The sequence below is a fragment of the Mastigoproctus giganteus genome, chromosome 4, assembly GCF_048544385.1.
Source record: "Mastigoproctus giganteus isolate SK-2022 chromosome 4, ASM4854438v1, whole genome shotgun sequence".
NCBI lineage: Eukaryota > Metazoa > Arthropoda > Arachnida > Uropygi > Thelyphonidae > Mastigoproctus > Mastigoproctus giganteus.
In genome coordinates, this window is record NC_143578.1 from 63,590,971 (window position 1) to 63,605,524 (window position 14,554).

The 14,554-nt window shown below is 38.7% G+C and overlaps 1 protein-coding gene across 1 annotated transcript in view; it reads left to right on the plus strand.

Annotated features, from left to right (window-relative positions):
- Positions 1 to 14,554, plus strand: part of LOC150086789 (protein phosphatase 1H-like) — a 178,691-nt gene that overhangs the window by 98,961 nt on the left and 65,176 nt on the right. Inside the window, exon 6 of the mRNA XM_090372757.1 lies at positions 947 to 1,031. Coding sequence (XP_090228883.1) covers positions 947 to 1,031 — 85 coding nt within the window. The remainder of the gene's footprint in view (positions 1 to 946; positions 1,032 to 14,554) is intronic.

A 14,554-nucleotide genomic window follows, 5' to 3' on the forward strand; every position in this document is an offset into this window, starting at 1 on the left:
CTGGCTCTAAAATGTTCTAAAACATCTTAAAAGTTTTCGTTGTATTCAAATCTGTCCAAAAAAAAAGACAGGCTTACCACATTACTCTCCTCAAGTTATGTAACCATTCTCTGTGACAGAGAGCATTGTCATACTTGTACAAATATGGTCCCTCTCTTAAGAATTGTCACAGTGTAGGTAATGTATAATTGTTTAGAATGCCATAATGGACAGCTGCATTCATGCTTTCATCAATAACAGCAGTGAACAAAAGTCCAAACCACATAATAGGCTCATACCATCACTCTGCTACCACCACTACCAGATTTCATTGTTGGTATAGCACAGTCTTAATGGAACCATTCACTGGTCATAAGTCACAACCCGGTGCATCCATCTGGTGCCTGGACTATGCAGAGTGATTCACCACTCATGGCATACTTTCACAGCTGTAATGTGTAGTACCAGCACCAGAATGAGTGATGTGCACTGCTGGGAGACAGCTTTAGCTTATGGGCAGCTTTGTGACCATGGTAATCCATTTTGCAAAATAGTTTTTGTGATGGCTCTTGGTCCTACACTCATCCAAGTTTTCTCAACTGCATCAAAAATCTGCCTTTACAATTTCCTCTTACTGTCTGTTTCAACTGTTGACATGCTCACTGCATTGTAACAAATTGCACCTCTTGTGAAGGGAACTAAGTTATTTTCTCATCCCATTCCTTTGTATTTACCTGTTGTTGAGTGTCATTGCATGCCTTTTATATCCTACATTTAACTGCTACCACCATCCACTAGTTATGTAACCTCTGGAATTAACCATTACTTACTAAAGGTAATGTCTCCCAATATATGTTGGAGGATAACGAATTCTTAATTATTTTTTTAGTTATGTTTTACTTTCAGGAACAATATTATTTATTTATTTTATGTTCTGTATCGTAAATTATAATTTTATTTACTGTAGGGCTATAATTTGCAGAGGAACGAAAGTTATACCAATGTCACATGATTTTACACCAGAATCAGAAAGAGAAAGGATTAGAAAATTGGTAATATATATTTCTTGTTAATTCAAAATCTTTACCCTGTATTACATTATATTTCTTTGATTTGAATATATTTATTAATTTGTTATTTATGAAGTATTTATGTATTGTTATGTAATGCTACTACTGATTTTGAGCATTGCATTCATTCTGCTGTCTGGAGAATGGACATGCCTACTGTCATAACATGAGTGTTTAGCTGGTTATTCAAGCATTGCTATGAATATATCAGAAATAGTGCATGTTATGATCCTGTCAGTTGCATTTTAAGAACATGTTAACATGCAGTTTTTTTCTGTTAAATACGTGCACACTGGCCAAAAAAATACAAACCTTTGCATTAAGACAGTCATGGACAGAAGAAAGGCAAATAGATGCAAAGATAACTGTGATGTGGAGTGATGATGTGTTCCTTGTTCAATATAAAGACATAGGTTATTCAACCGCACTAATCCAAAGCCAGAATGGAGAAAACACATGATCTATCAGACTTTGAAAAAAAAAAGGTCTTGTTGTGGGTGCACATTTAGTAGGAGCCATGATTCAAGAAACAAAAGACATAACTGGTTTCTCAAAAGCATTTATCCCTAAGGTTTTTAATGACTAGAAAGCAGATGGTTCTTTCACACCCCAAAGACATAAATGTGGCAGAAAAATGATACTTCAAAAGAGAAACCATCATACTCTTAGGACTGTACCGAAAAATAGGACATCCGGTGTGCAGCAAATTACATCTGAATCCAACCAAGCTGTGAACTGCCCTATTTCACCCCATACTATGTGTGGGGAATTGGAGAAATTGGGTATTGGCAGTCGCCTGCCTATTCAGAAGTCACTTTTTTTAAAGAAAAACAAAAATTTGCTTGTAATGGTAGTACCAAGAATGTTGTGATTGGGCAGTGGAATAATGGAACACACTTTGTTTGCAAATGAATGAATACACTTTGTTTGCAAAGAATGTGGTGAAAGCCTCACGAAGCTGTGGACCCTGCTCACCTTGTTAAACCAACCCAGCATCTGGATGTTGTATTGAGGTATGGTGAATGTTTTGTTGGCACAGATTGGGTCCATTGATTCCAGTTTAAAGTTGAATGTAATCCAAGGAGTACCTAAATTTTGTATCAGATCTACTGCAATGTTATACTTTTATCCCAGAAAGTATTTTATTCTTGACTGTGCAACAGAATGCCAGAATGGTTTGGAGAACATGACACAGATTTCCACCTTCTCTGGCTGCTACATTCACCTGATCTCAGTCCAACTTGTCACAACTATACAGTATTTTGCTGGAAGAATGGTTACAATTAAACCAAAATGCACTAAAGGACCTTATATAATCCATGCCTCTCCACACACTTGCTGTTATTTGAAATAGAGGTATCCCAATTTGATACTGAATAAAGGTTTGTATTTTTTTGGCCAGTATGTGTATAACATTTATTTTACTTTTAATTTATAAAAATTAACTAGTAAGTTAAAGTACTGTTTGGAATTGGTTTGTTTTATAGGTGATTTGGCTGATATTAGGAGTTTTATTTGCAGTAATTGATTTCTGCCATGGTTGGTTAGTTTTCTTCATTTGGAAACAGTAAGATGAATCTTCTTACTTATGCAATGTTATTGCACCAATCATCCTGGTTGATGCATGCAGAAAAAAATAAAATGTGTTAATTTCAAGATGCTGCAATTTGCAGGACTGAAGCCTTTTTAGGTAAGAGTGCCCTTTTGTTTCCTTCACCAGGTTGCCCTTCTCTGCACCCATTCCAGCAGATCTACGTCCTAAAGTGAGACCTCCAGACATGTATACAGTACTCAAGATGCAGCCTAACCGTGGCCTTATACAAAATCACCTCCTTTTCTCTGCTAGCAAAGTTTCTGTATATCATTGACAAAACTCCATGAGCTGTCCTGGCAGCATATCTGCACTGCTCAGAGAATTTCATGTCTGACTGCACAATTACCTCAGGTCTTTTTAATTCTCCACTGCCCTGAGTGTAGTACCACACACTTCATAAGTTATGCTGGGATTACTGCTACCCATATACTGTACCTTGCATTTGTCAATGTTACACTTCAAATGCAATTTATCAGCAGACTCAATCTAATTTTTTTATATGTTGCAATAGCATATCATCATTACTATCATTAACCACTGTGCAAACTTAGACATTAAGCCTGATATACCTTCATCACTACCATTGATAAATATTAAAAACAAAAATGGGCCCAGCAATGAACCCTGAGAAACTCCACTCATAATGTTAGTCTGTGAAGAGAAGTAACCATTGATAGCTACTCTGTTTTCTTCCACTTAACCATCCCTTTATCCATAGCATTAACTTGCCCTTAATGCCACATTGCTCCACTTTGTACAGCATTTTTTTATGTGCAATAGTATCAAAAGCTTTCCTGAAATCCAAGTATATGATATCAAAATAATTTTTTTTTGCATCCAGTTCCTTTGTGAACACATCATAGTATCCAATCAGATTGGTCAGGCTAGATTTCCTCTTAACAGATCCATGCCGTGTCTGAACTACAACTGCAGTGTTGTCAAGATGATCCTGCATTGCTTCTGTAACCAGTGACTCCATTGATTTGATTTTCCCCAGAACAGAAGTTAAACTAACAGGTCTGTAATTACTTACATTGCCTTTTGATCCCCCGTTATGAATTGGGGATACATTTGGACATCTCCAGTCCATAGGAACCTCCCCTGTATCCAAGGCTGCTCTCATAATTATGCCTAAGGGTTTGCTTACCTCCTTTGCGGACTCCCTTAATATAATTCGATTATATTAATCCATCCCATCCACCTCAGGTGCCTTTTTCATATCCACCTTAAAAAAAATTTTTCCTCCACTTTCTTTCAGTTATCACAAAGTCATTTAGCTCCTTGTTAGAGTTTGATAAACTTCTAGCATTCCCTTCCGTAAAGATTTCCTCATGTGTGAATGGAGATGCAAAATACCTATTCAATTTGTCCATGACCTGAGTAGGGTCATCAACATTTAACCCATAATCAAGTGGCCCAATGTGATTCACACCCTTCCTTTTACTGTTCATATAAACATAGAAGTCTTTGTTGTTTTTCTTTGGATTCTTTACCAGAGACTTTGTAATCTGCCTTAGCTTGCTTAATTCCTCTGTGTCTTCATTACAGACTAATTTATATGCATCCCATACACTTTCTTCTCTGCCATGTTTCTCAATAGTTCATATGACATCCACTTAGGTCTAAGCCTTGAACAGTATTTCTTTGTGAATGGAACAACCCTTTGTTATATGGAACAACCCTTTGTTCCATTCACTAATCTGCGTGAATTCTTCCCATTTAGAAATGGATATTTCAATGTGATTGCTACCACCCACTGGGTCTTTTATCTTCTGATTCATACTGCATGAAGAATCGCTGCTGAATACCAGATCAAGAGTATTGCTTACTCTTGTTGCCTCTCTAGCATGCTGCTGTAGGAAACAGTCATCCAAGAAATCCATAAAAGTCTTGCTAGTGTGTGAGTGACCAACCCACAAATTCCAGTCAATATCTAGAAATTTAAAAGCTCCCATTTTGAGGAATTCTGATTTGTTGGCCCACTCTGTTTCTCTGTATAGCTGTTTTGTATACTCATTAGGCCTATAACATACTCCTACTCAATTTTTTGTTTTGCCAGTGCTTATATCACACCAAACTGACTCAACATTGCACTCGTCACCCATGTCAACTGGATGCACTGTCTTAGATTTAATATGCTTCTTAACTAATAGCATAACCCCTCCATCTCTCTTGTCCCATTTGTCCTTCCTGTATACATTGTACTCTCTGTATTCAAATTCAGCATCACTTATATCTGTGTGATGCCGTGTTTCTGCTATTCCTACATTGTCTGCATTTGATGATTTAATTGGTCATAAACTCATCGAATTTATTTACAGTGCTTCTAGCATTAGTGTACCTAGCATTAGTAGAGGCATATGATGCAAGAAGGAAAGCTTATGCAGCATCAGCCAAAAAAAACACGCTTTCATTTCATCCCTCCATTCGTTCCAAGTACCTGTCCAGCTCAGCCTTAAATATATTTAGGCTATGAACTTCCACAACAATGAATGGAAGTCTGTTCCATCAACAAACCACCCGCTGGCTAAAGGCAAACTTTCGCATGTCTATCCTACATCTGTCTTTTCTCAATTTGAATTTATGCCCTCTCAAATGATTATTCTGAGCAAGAGGAAGAATTCTGTCAGCATTGAGCATGCTCAAACTATTCAAGGCTTTGTACACCTCAATCAGATCACCTCGCAAGTGCCTAGTCTCCAGATACTGTAATTTGCAAAATTTAAGCCTTTCTTCGTAAGAGCAACCCTTTGTTCCATTCACTAATCTTGTTGCCCTTCTCTGTACTCGTTCCAACAGCTCTACATCCTTCTTAAAATGAGGCCTCCAGACCTGTATACAGTACTCAAGGTGTGACCTGACCATTGCCTTATATAAGGGGATAATCACCTCCTTATCCCTGCTAGAAAAATTCCTGTATATCATTGACAAGACACTATGAGCTACTCTTGCATACCATCTGCACTGCTCAGAAAACTTCATATCTGCCTGCACAATTACCCCCAGGTCCTTTTCGTTCTCTACCACTGTCAGTGTAGTACCACAGTGTTGATACGTCACTCTGGAGTTGCTGCTTCCCATACGTAGTACTTTACATTTATCAATGTTAAACTTCATTTGCCGCCTCTCAGCCCATCTGCTCAACTTTTCTAGATCCTGTTGCAGCAGCGTACTGTCATTAGTGTCCTTAACAACCCTGCCAACCTTCATATCGTCTGCAAACTTGGACATTAAGCTTGATATACCATCATCAATATCATTTATAAATACAGAAAACAACAATGGACCCAATACTGAACCCTGAGGGACTCCACTAATAACATTAGTCCACGACCAGAGCAGTGTCCATTGATTACCACTCTCTGTCTTCTCCCACTCAACCATCCCTTTATCCATAGCAGCAATTTGCCTCCAGTGCCACACTGCTCCAATTTGTGCAGCAGTCTTCCATCTGCAAGTATACATGCACGTGTTCTTATTCTTGGTTACTCTAACAAGCTCATGTATTTATTTGTTCCATGATGACCCACAGCAAGGCCTGAAGTCCCAAACACCTTTCTTTTGAGGCTGCTGCATGTACCATAAGTAGCAGTGCAAGAATCACTTAGCCTCTGCCTGCAGCTCTAGTTAAACTATTAGTAGTAGTAATGGAGGCGTGTGATGCAAGAAAGCAAGTGTATGAGCTTATGTAGCATCGGCCAAAAATAAAGCCAATTTCACACATCCATTCCCTCTAAAAATTTGTCCAAGTCCTCCTTACATTTATTGAAGCTATCAACTTCCACAATGACGGATGGAAGTTTGTTCCAGCAATTAACACTCACTCACTAAAGGCAAATTTCCACACATTCACGCCCTTATACACCTCAGTCAGATCACCTTGCAGATGTCTAGTCTCCAGCTGTTGCAATTTCTAGAACTTAAGCCTTTCTTGGTATGAGGACCACTTCATTTCCCTCACCAATCTTGTTGCTCTTCTCTGTACATGCTCAAGCAACTCAACATCCTTCCTAAAATGAGGCCTCTGGACCTGTACGCAGTACTCAAGGCGTGGCCTGACCATTGCTGTATACAAAGGGATAATCAGCTCTTGTTCCCTATTAGCAAAATTCCTGTATATCATTGACAATACCTCATGATCTGCTCTGGCAGCCTATCTGCATTGCTCAAAAAACCTCCTATCTGACTGCACAATTATTCCCAGATCTTTTTCATTTTCTACCACCCTGAGTGTAGTACCACACAGCTGGTACGTTTCTCTAGGATTACTTCTACCCATATGTAGTACTTTGCATTTGTCAATGTTAAACTTCAGTTACCACTTCTCAGCGTATCTGCCCAAATTTTCTAGATCCTGTTGCAGTAGCACACTGCTGTTACTGTCATTAACAACCCTGCCAACCTTTATATCATCTGCAAACTTGGACATTCATCCTGATATACCTTCATCAATATCATTGAAAAATATAAAAAACAACAGTGGGCCGAACACTGGGGGACTTCGCTAATAACATTAGTCCACGAAGAGCAGTGTCTGGTTATTATCACTCTCTGTCTTCTCCCACTCAACCACCCTTTTATCCATTGTAGTAACTTACCCTTAATACTATACTGCTCCAATTTGTACAGTAGTCTTTCATGAACAATAGTGTCAAAAGCTTTTTTGAAATTCAAGTATATGATTTCAAAATTATTTTTTGCATCCAGTTCCTTTGTAGCCACATGATAGTATCCAATCAAATTTGTCAGACAAGACTTTGCCTTAACAAACCCATGTTGTGTCTGAATTATTACTGTAGTCTTGTCTAGATGATCCTGCAGTGCTTCTTTAACCAGTGATGCAATTATTTTCCCTGGAACAGAAGTTAAACTAACAGGTCTGTAATTACTTGTGTTACCCTTAGATCCCCCTTTGTGAGGTAGGGATACATTTGCACATCTCCAGTCTGTGGGGACTTTCCTCAAGTCCAAGGATGCGCTCATAATTATGGCTAAGGGTTTGCTTACTTCCTTTGCTGCCTCCTTTAACATAACTGAATAGATCCCACTGCTCCAGATGCCTTTCTTATGTTTAACTTTGATTTCTCCTCCACTTTGCTCTCAGTCATTCCAAAATCATTAAGCACCCTGTTACAGTTTGTAAACTTCTAGCATTTTCCTCCCTTAATAACTCCATGTGTGTGAATGTAGATGCAAAATACTCATTCAGATTATCAGCAATCTGAGCAGCATCATCAACAGTCGAATCATTGACATCAAATGGACCAATCTGAATCAACCCCTTCTTTCTAGTTTATATAAGTAAAGAAGTCCTTGCTGAGAGAACAAATATAGATTATAACCCAGTTTAATGTAAAATATACTAATAAGTAACAGGCAGTAGCTTTTGAGACTAACGAGTCTCTTTATCAACTGAAATTCAAATACAAATACAACGGATAAGTGCAATGAGCTGAGTGAGGCACGTTATTCATGTGTTATTGTTGTTGCACGGACGTGCGCTGTTTTTGCTCCACTGATCATCTGGCATTAAAACGGTTGTCTCTAGTATGGGGTGTAGACGTATGCTTTTGTGGCGGTTTATTGCCTTTGGATTGTTTGATATGTTAAGTGACTCTAGCCATAGGCAGTGGCGAAAGTGTCGTGAGTGGTCTACTATTTCAAAGTCACGTTTGGGATCAAGTTCGTGGTTGGTGGCCCAAAAATGTTCCACGACTGCGGACTGGTCAGTTTCAGTAAGCCGGATTGCCCTGTCATGTTCCGTAAGGTGATCTTGGAGATGTCTTGATGTTTCTTCTATGTAGCAGCTGTCACAGTCTCTACAGGTGATGCGATATACTACGTTTCTGCATTACTAAATCCTTGCTGTTTTCCTTAGCATCCTTTGCCAAAGATTTCTCGTAATCTGCTTTCACTTGCCTAACTTCCTTTGTGACTTGATTACAGACTAGGTTATATCTGCCATAGGCTTCTGTGTCACTTGATAATTTATATGCATCCTATACATTTTTCTTCTCTGCCTCAAGTCTCATTAGTTCATCTAACATCCATTTAGGCCTAAACTTTGAACAGTATTTCTTAATTGGTATTAAAAGTTTCTTAATCGGTATTAAAAGACATTCAAGGAACTGATCGTGAGCTTTCACTATTAGTTCCTTGAATGCTTCCCATTTAGATTTGCTGTTGGTAACATCATTAGTTGGTCCCACCGTACAAAATTTAAAAACTGTCTTGAGACCACTGTAGTCACCTTTATAGAAGCAAAAACTCTTCCCTTTACCCCTCATGGTAATTATATCTTTAAGTAAATCCCACATCAGTGCACTGTGATCACTGCCACCTAGTGTTTCCTTTATCTGCAAATTCTTTATACATGTATAATGACTGCTTATAACGAGATCAAGAGTATTACCCTTTGGTTGCCTCTCAAACATGCTGCTGCAGAAAACAATCATCCAATAAATCCACGAAAGTCTTTTTAGTGTACGAGTGATCAACCCACAAGTTCCAGTCAATATCTGGGAAGTTAAAATCCCCCAGTGGAACAGAATCTGATTTACTGGCCCAATCTAATTTTCTGTACAATTGTTCATTGTACTCATTAGAGTCATTGGGCCTATAATGCACTCCTACTTTCATTTTTGCATGTACATGCAAGTATACATGCACCTATTCTTATTCTTAGTTAACCTTACACAGCCCATGTATTTATTTGTTTCATGATGACTCCCACCAGTCCCTGAAACACCCAGCACCCTGCCCTTCAGGCTGTTGCTACTATTAACCTTGTAGTCTGCGGATCTCTCCAAGCTAGCAGTTTTCCGATCCACCTAACACTGCCTCAATAGCATCACCAAACACTCCTGCACCCCTTCTATTTAAATGTAGAAGCAGTCTTTCCTGTTAACAAGCACAGACAATGCTGAGAAAAATTCCATCCCATGAGCCTTGCACGATCCCTCCAGGACCAAATTGATTGACAAGGCTCTCATCATATACTCCCTCCTATCATGTCTGCATTGTTTTCAGCATTGATCTGTATTTGTTAATTAAATCTGCTGCTCTCCTACTCTTAATGTCATTAGTGCCAATCTGTACAACAATATCACCCTTTGTGCCCTTAAAAGATATCTGTTCTACAACATCATCAACTTTTGCCCCTGGCAGACATACCCTGGTTTTATTCCACCTATCCTTTTTACACAATATATTATCTGTCCTGACAATAGAGTCACTGACAATAACTAACTCCTGTGGGACCAGCACATTCTGCCTTGGAGATTGCCGCTGCATTGCCTGATGCACAAGAGTGAGCTCTGGCACTGAGTTGGGAAGCTGAGAGCTTGATGGGTCTCCCATCTTAATAGCTTCAAGACATCGACCAGATTCTTGAAACTCTCATAAGCACCCATCAGAATGCTGAGTTGGTGCCTAATTTCTTGATAATCTCTGCACACACAAAAACATCCTCCTTGGCTAGATCATGTTCTGTTCCACAGAGTTCTGCAAACATTTTACAAGTTGCACATTTTTTTAGACTGTGATGCATTGGAGAATTGCCTCCCTCGGTTCTCCTCCTAGTTACAGCACTCCACAGTACAATACAGCACAAGCCAACCATAACATGAATAGTGTCATTTAGGAATTACTGGATAGGGCTGGATACTATTGCAGCATCCGAGGATAGAAAAGAAGAAATTAAACATGTCACAGCAGATCTCAGAAAATGTGGCTACCCCCAGAGGATCATAGATAAATGTATCCGTGAAGCGGGGCACTGACGTAGAGAGCCGTTTACACCCATTGCCGCTGCATACATTCCCTACTATCCAGGCCTAACTGAGCATATAACTTGGGTGTTGCGTGATTGCCGGACACGCTGTGTGCAGCTACCAGGGCAGAGGTTGTCCACTGTTCTGTCACAGGTTAAGGACCCCATACCTATGGAATGTGTAAGTGGGGTCATTTTTGAGATAAAATGCCGGATTGCGGGGAATGTTATGTTATAGAAACAAAGTGTCGGTTTAAAGATCGCATGGGGGAGCATATCAGTGCAATAAAGACCATGGATTATGGGAGGTCTGCTGTGGCAGAGCATTTTTGGAAGGAGCACCATCAAATTTCTCCTGATGAAGCTGTTATCATTGATTAGGCACAGATTTTTGGACTGCAAGTGGCTCAAGAGCTTGCAGATTTGCTCCTCTGAGAGTAACACTATTAATAGAGACAGGGGAATCTGCATTCATCTCCTCTTCGAAGCTGTGGTTCTCCTACAGGATGAATGATTCCACCTGGCATGCTCCTGAGCCATTTCCAGTTCTAGTGCTCATGGAGAGAATACTGCCAATGCTCCTGTAGAAACACATGCTGTGAACCATGAGCTTGCTGATATTTAAGGATGTACTGTACGATAAAATTCACTTTTGAAAAAGGATGCGGTTGCCTCTGAAAGCTTCGGTATTTTATCCCTTTTATCTGTGTTTTATCTACATTGTTTTATTTTATTTTATTGTATTTTATATTTTTATTGTACAGACAGGTTTCTTATTTTATCAGTTTTATCTGGTGTAATTGTATCATTCATTTTAATCATTATTGTCGTAATACAACACAACTCTTAACTTATTTTATTTAATAACGGTTGGTATAGGATCGTGCAGTTATTGTGAACATCAATATTCCCAACCCCAAAGGCCTATTTGAAGATTACAGCACGCCTGCTACTTTGTGCCTGTTACTTTGATGCTCTAGTCTGGGGCATGATATTGAATTTAACAATAAAAAATGAATGAGATTAATTTTAGTCTCTGTATCTTCCTCCAAGCTAGCAGTTTTCTGACACACCTCTCACTTCCTCAATAGCATCAGCAAATATTCTTGCACCCCTTCTATTGAAGTATATCCCATCCCTGTAAAAACACTCTCTCCTGTTAACGAGCATAGAACATACTGGAAAAAATTCTACCCCATGAGCCTTGCACAATCTCTACATGGTCGAATTGATTGACAAGGCACTCAACATATACTTCCTCCTATCATGTCTGGCAGAATTGTTGATATTTTCAAATTCAATCCATCCTAACTCATGACTTTTTCACAACATTTCCCTGTACTTTTTAAGTAAGTCCTCAAATCTTCTATTCTTAATATCATTAGTGCCAACATGTACAACAGTATCACCTTTTGTGCTCTTGAAAGATATCTGGTCGTCTGAGTCATCTACTTTTTTGTCCCTGGCAGGCATACTCTGGTCCTATTCCACCAATCATTTTGGACCACATATCTCCTGTTTCCCTGACAATAGAGTCACCAACAATACCATCTCCTGTGGGACCAGTGCATCCTGCCTTGGAGATTTCTGCTCTGTTGTCTGATGCACAAGTGTGACTCTCTGGCATTGTGTTGGTTAGCTGAGCACTTGATAGCCTCCCCCCCCCAATCCATTTTAATTCCTTCAGTGGTCATCTACCCTACTCTTCAAACTCTCGTAAACACCCATCAGAAAGCTGATTTGGTTCCTAATTTCTTCACACTCCCTGCACCTAACACACACACACACACACACACACACACACACACACACACACACACACACACACACACACACACACACAGAGTCATCCCCTTAGCTGAATCATGTCCTGTTCAAAAGGTCTGCAAACATTTCACAAGTTCCACATTTTGTTAGGATGAGATTCATTGGAATAATTACAGATGTGTAAGAGTTTGTTTTTTGTGTGAAGAAAAATAATGGAGTTAAGTGGTGTTAAAGAATAGACAGAGTAGTTATAAATGTCATTCTTCAGAGTGGGCCAGAGTTATTAGCAAACTCCCCAGATTCAATTTGGAGGCTGCTCTTTTTGTTGATATTCCTATGCATATGTTTTATGCTAAAGAATAATATATTCTCTAGGATACATTTATGCTAGAGAAAGTAATTGGTTATTAGCTCAACCCAGATAATTCAAGGTGCACAAGTAATGACTATGGAATCTTGTGTGCTGTTCTTGATTCCTGCTGGTCTGACAGTTTGTAAACACTTAATTCCAATCTCACGCAGTTTCTGAACAAACAAACATAAGTATAATTGTAAACAGAAACAAACTTCAGTGGTAGCATATAGATGCATGCACAGTTTCCAAAAATATCCTTACACCCCTGAGACTCAGGAAAAGAGAACCATACCACCTTCTACATATTAGAAATAGGTATAAAAACAGTAGTGCACATGCTAGAATGAGATCATCAAAAGTTGAAATACAATAGATGGGTTGAGACATTGATCATAGTGATTTCTAATGGGGAGTCATCATTGGATGCCATATTAGCTTTCAATGTGTTTGTGCCATTGTAGCAAACTACAATACCCTAGATCAAGAGGAGCCTGGTGTAATCACCAAATGATAACAGTACTGCTTCCACTACCTCTGGGAAACATTCTGTTGGACTGCAGATATTGATAGAAAGAGACTGGAGGATCAAGGGTAACTGATATAATCACCAAATGGAAACATTACAGTGCTACTTCCAGTGCAATTGGGAAACATTCTGTTAGACTGCAAATATTGATGGAAAGAGACCGAGGATACTCAGAAGAGTGATATATAGATCTCATCAGTCCTTATTGAATACTGTCAACCAGAGGTTCATGGAGGCCCAGGTAGTAGGATAATATGTAGGAAGGTACGCAGCATCATATTTTAGAGAAGAGCTGCAGCACACAAACCAAACATCACAGCACCTATTGCACAGTGTCAACTTGCCTCGTTCACATTTCAGCATAATTGTTCTATCAAACATCGGAAAGCTGCTTTATTGAGTGAGTAACTAACCATGGGATGCAGTTTTCTGATCCTGTTGCTACCCAGAGAATGTTGTTTACCAGATTTTGTCATCACAGTTGCGAAGTTTGGTGGAGGTACTGTTATTGTATGGGATTGAATCTTGTGGTTTTAGCTTAGACCACTGGTTGTCATTCGAGAAATAATTAATGTTATGTGATACATTGACATTTTGGACAATTTTGCCCTTCTTATGCTGTGATAATCAGTTGGGGAGGGTCCATTTCTGTTTCAGCATGATGATGCACCATGCCATACAGTGCAGCCTATAGTGACTAGATTGGAAGACTTTGGAGCATAAAAGCTTTATTGATCTGCCCACAGCCCAACCTTGACCCCATTGAACACTTTTGGGATTAACTGGTACATTGGCTTCGGGTCAGGCTAACGTATCTGCAATCAGTAGCTGAATTGACTACTGTTTATTTAAGAAGGAATGAACCAAAATAGCATCTTTGTTATAAAAAATTGGTTGAGTCTGTTGATGAGGATATAATAAATAATTAAGCCCTAATGTGGGCCAACACAAATATTGTATCAATAAAAGGTTATCCGAAGCATGTAGGTGTCCATTTTGGCAGTATAGTGTGCGTATAGTTACATTTAAAAGTAGTGTGATAAGACATAAATAAACATATATAAATCATAATTATTTGACAGTTCTTTTTATAAGGATAATTTTATAAGGAGAATCATTCCAGTAACAGTCTTAAGTTAAATTTTAGGAAAATAGTGCTTGTTGTATTTTAGGAAAATAGTACTTCAATCACAATTTGTTTGCTTCTGTAAGGCAACAGAAGCAAAGAAATGTGATCTTAAATTGCAGAAATCTTATCTGCTGTTGCATTGTGTATGACTTTCTAACCCCAAGTAATTCAACAAAGTATGTATTTTTTATCTGCATGCATAATTTATTTTAGTTTGTATAATAAAAAGTATTTCTTCATTTAAAAATTTTCTCTATTCCATTCTTAACATTTTTAAACCGACGTAACCTTAACTGTGTTTTGATATTTTCCATTTCACCTCAAACAAACTGGTTTAACATATAAACAGTATAAACTCTAGTT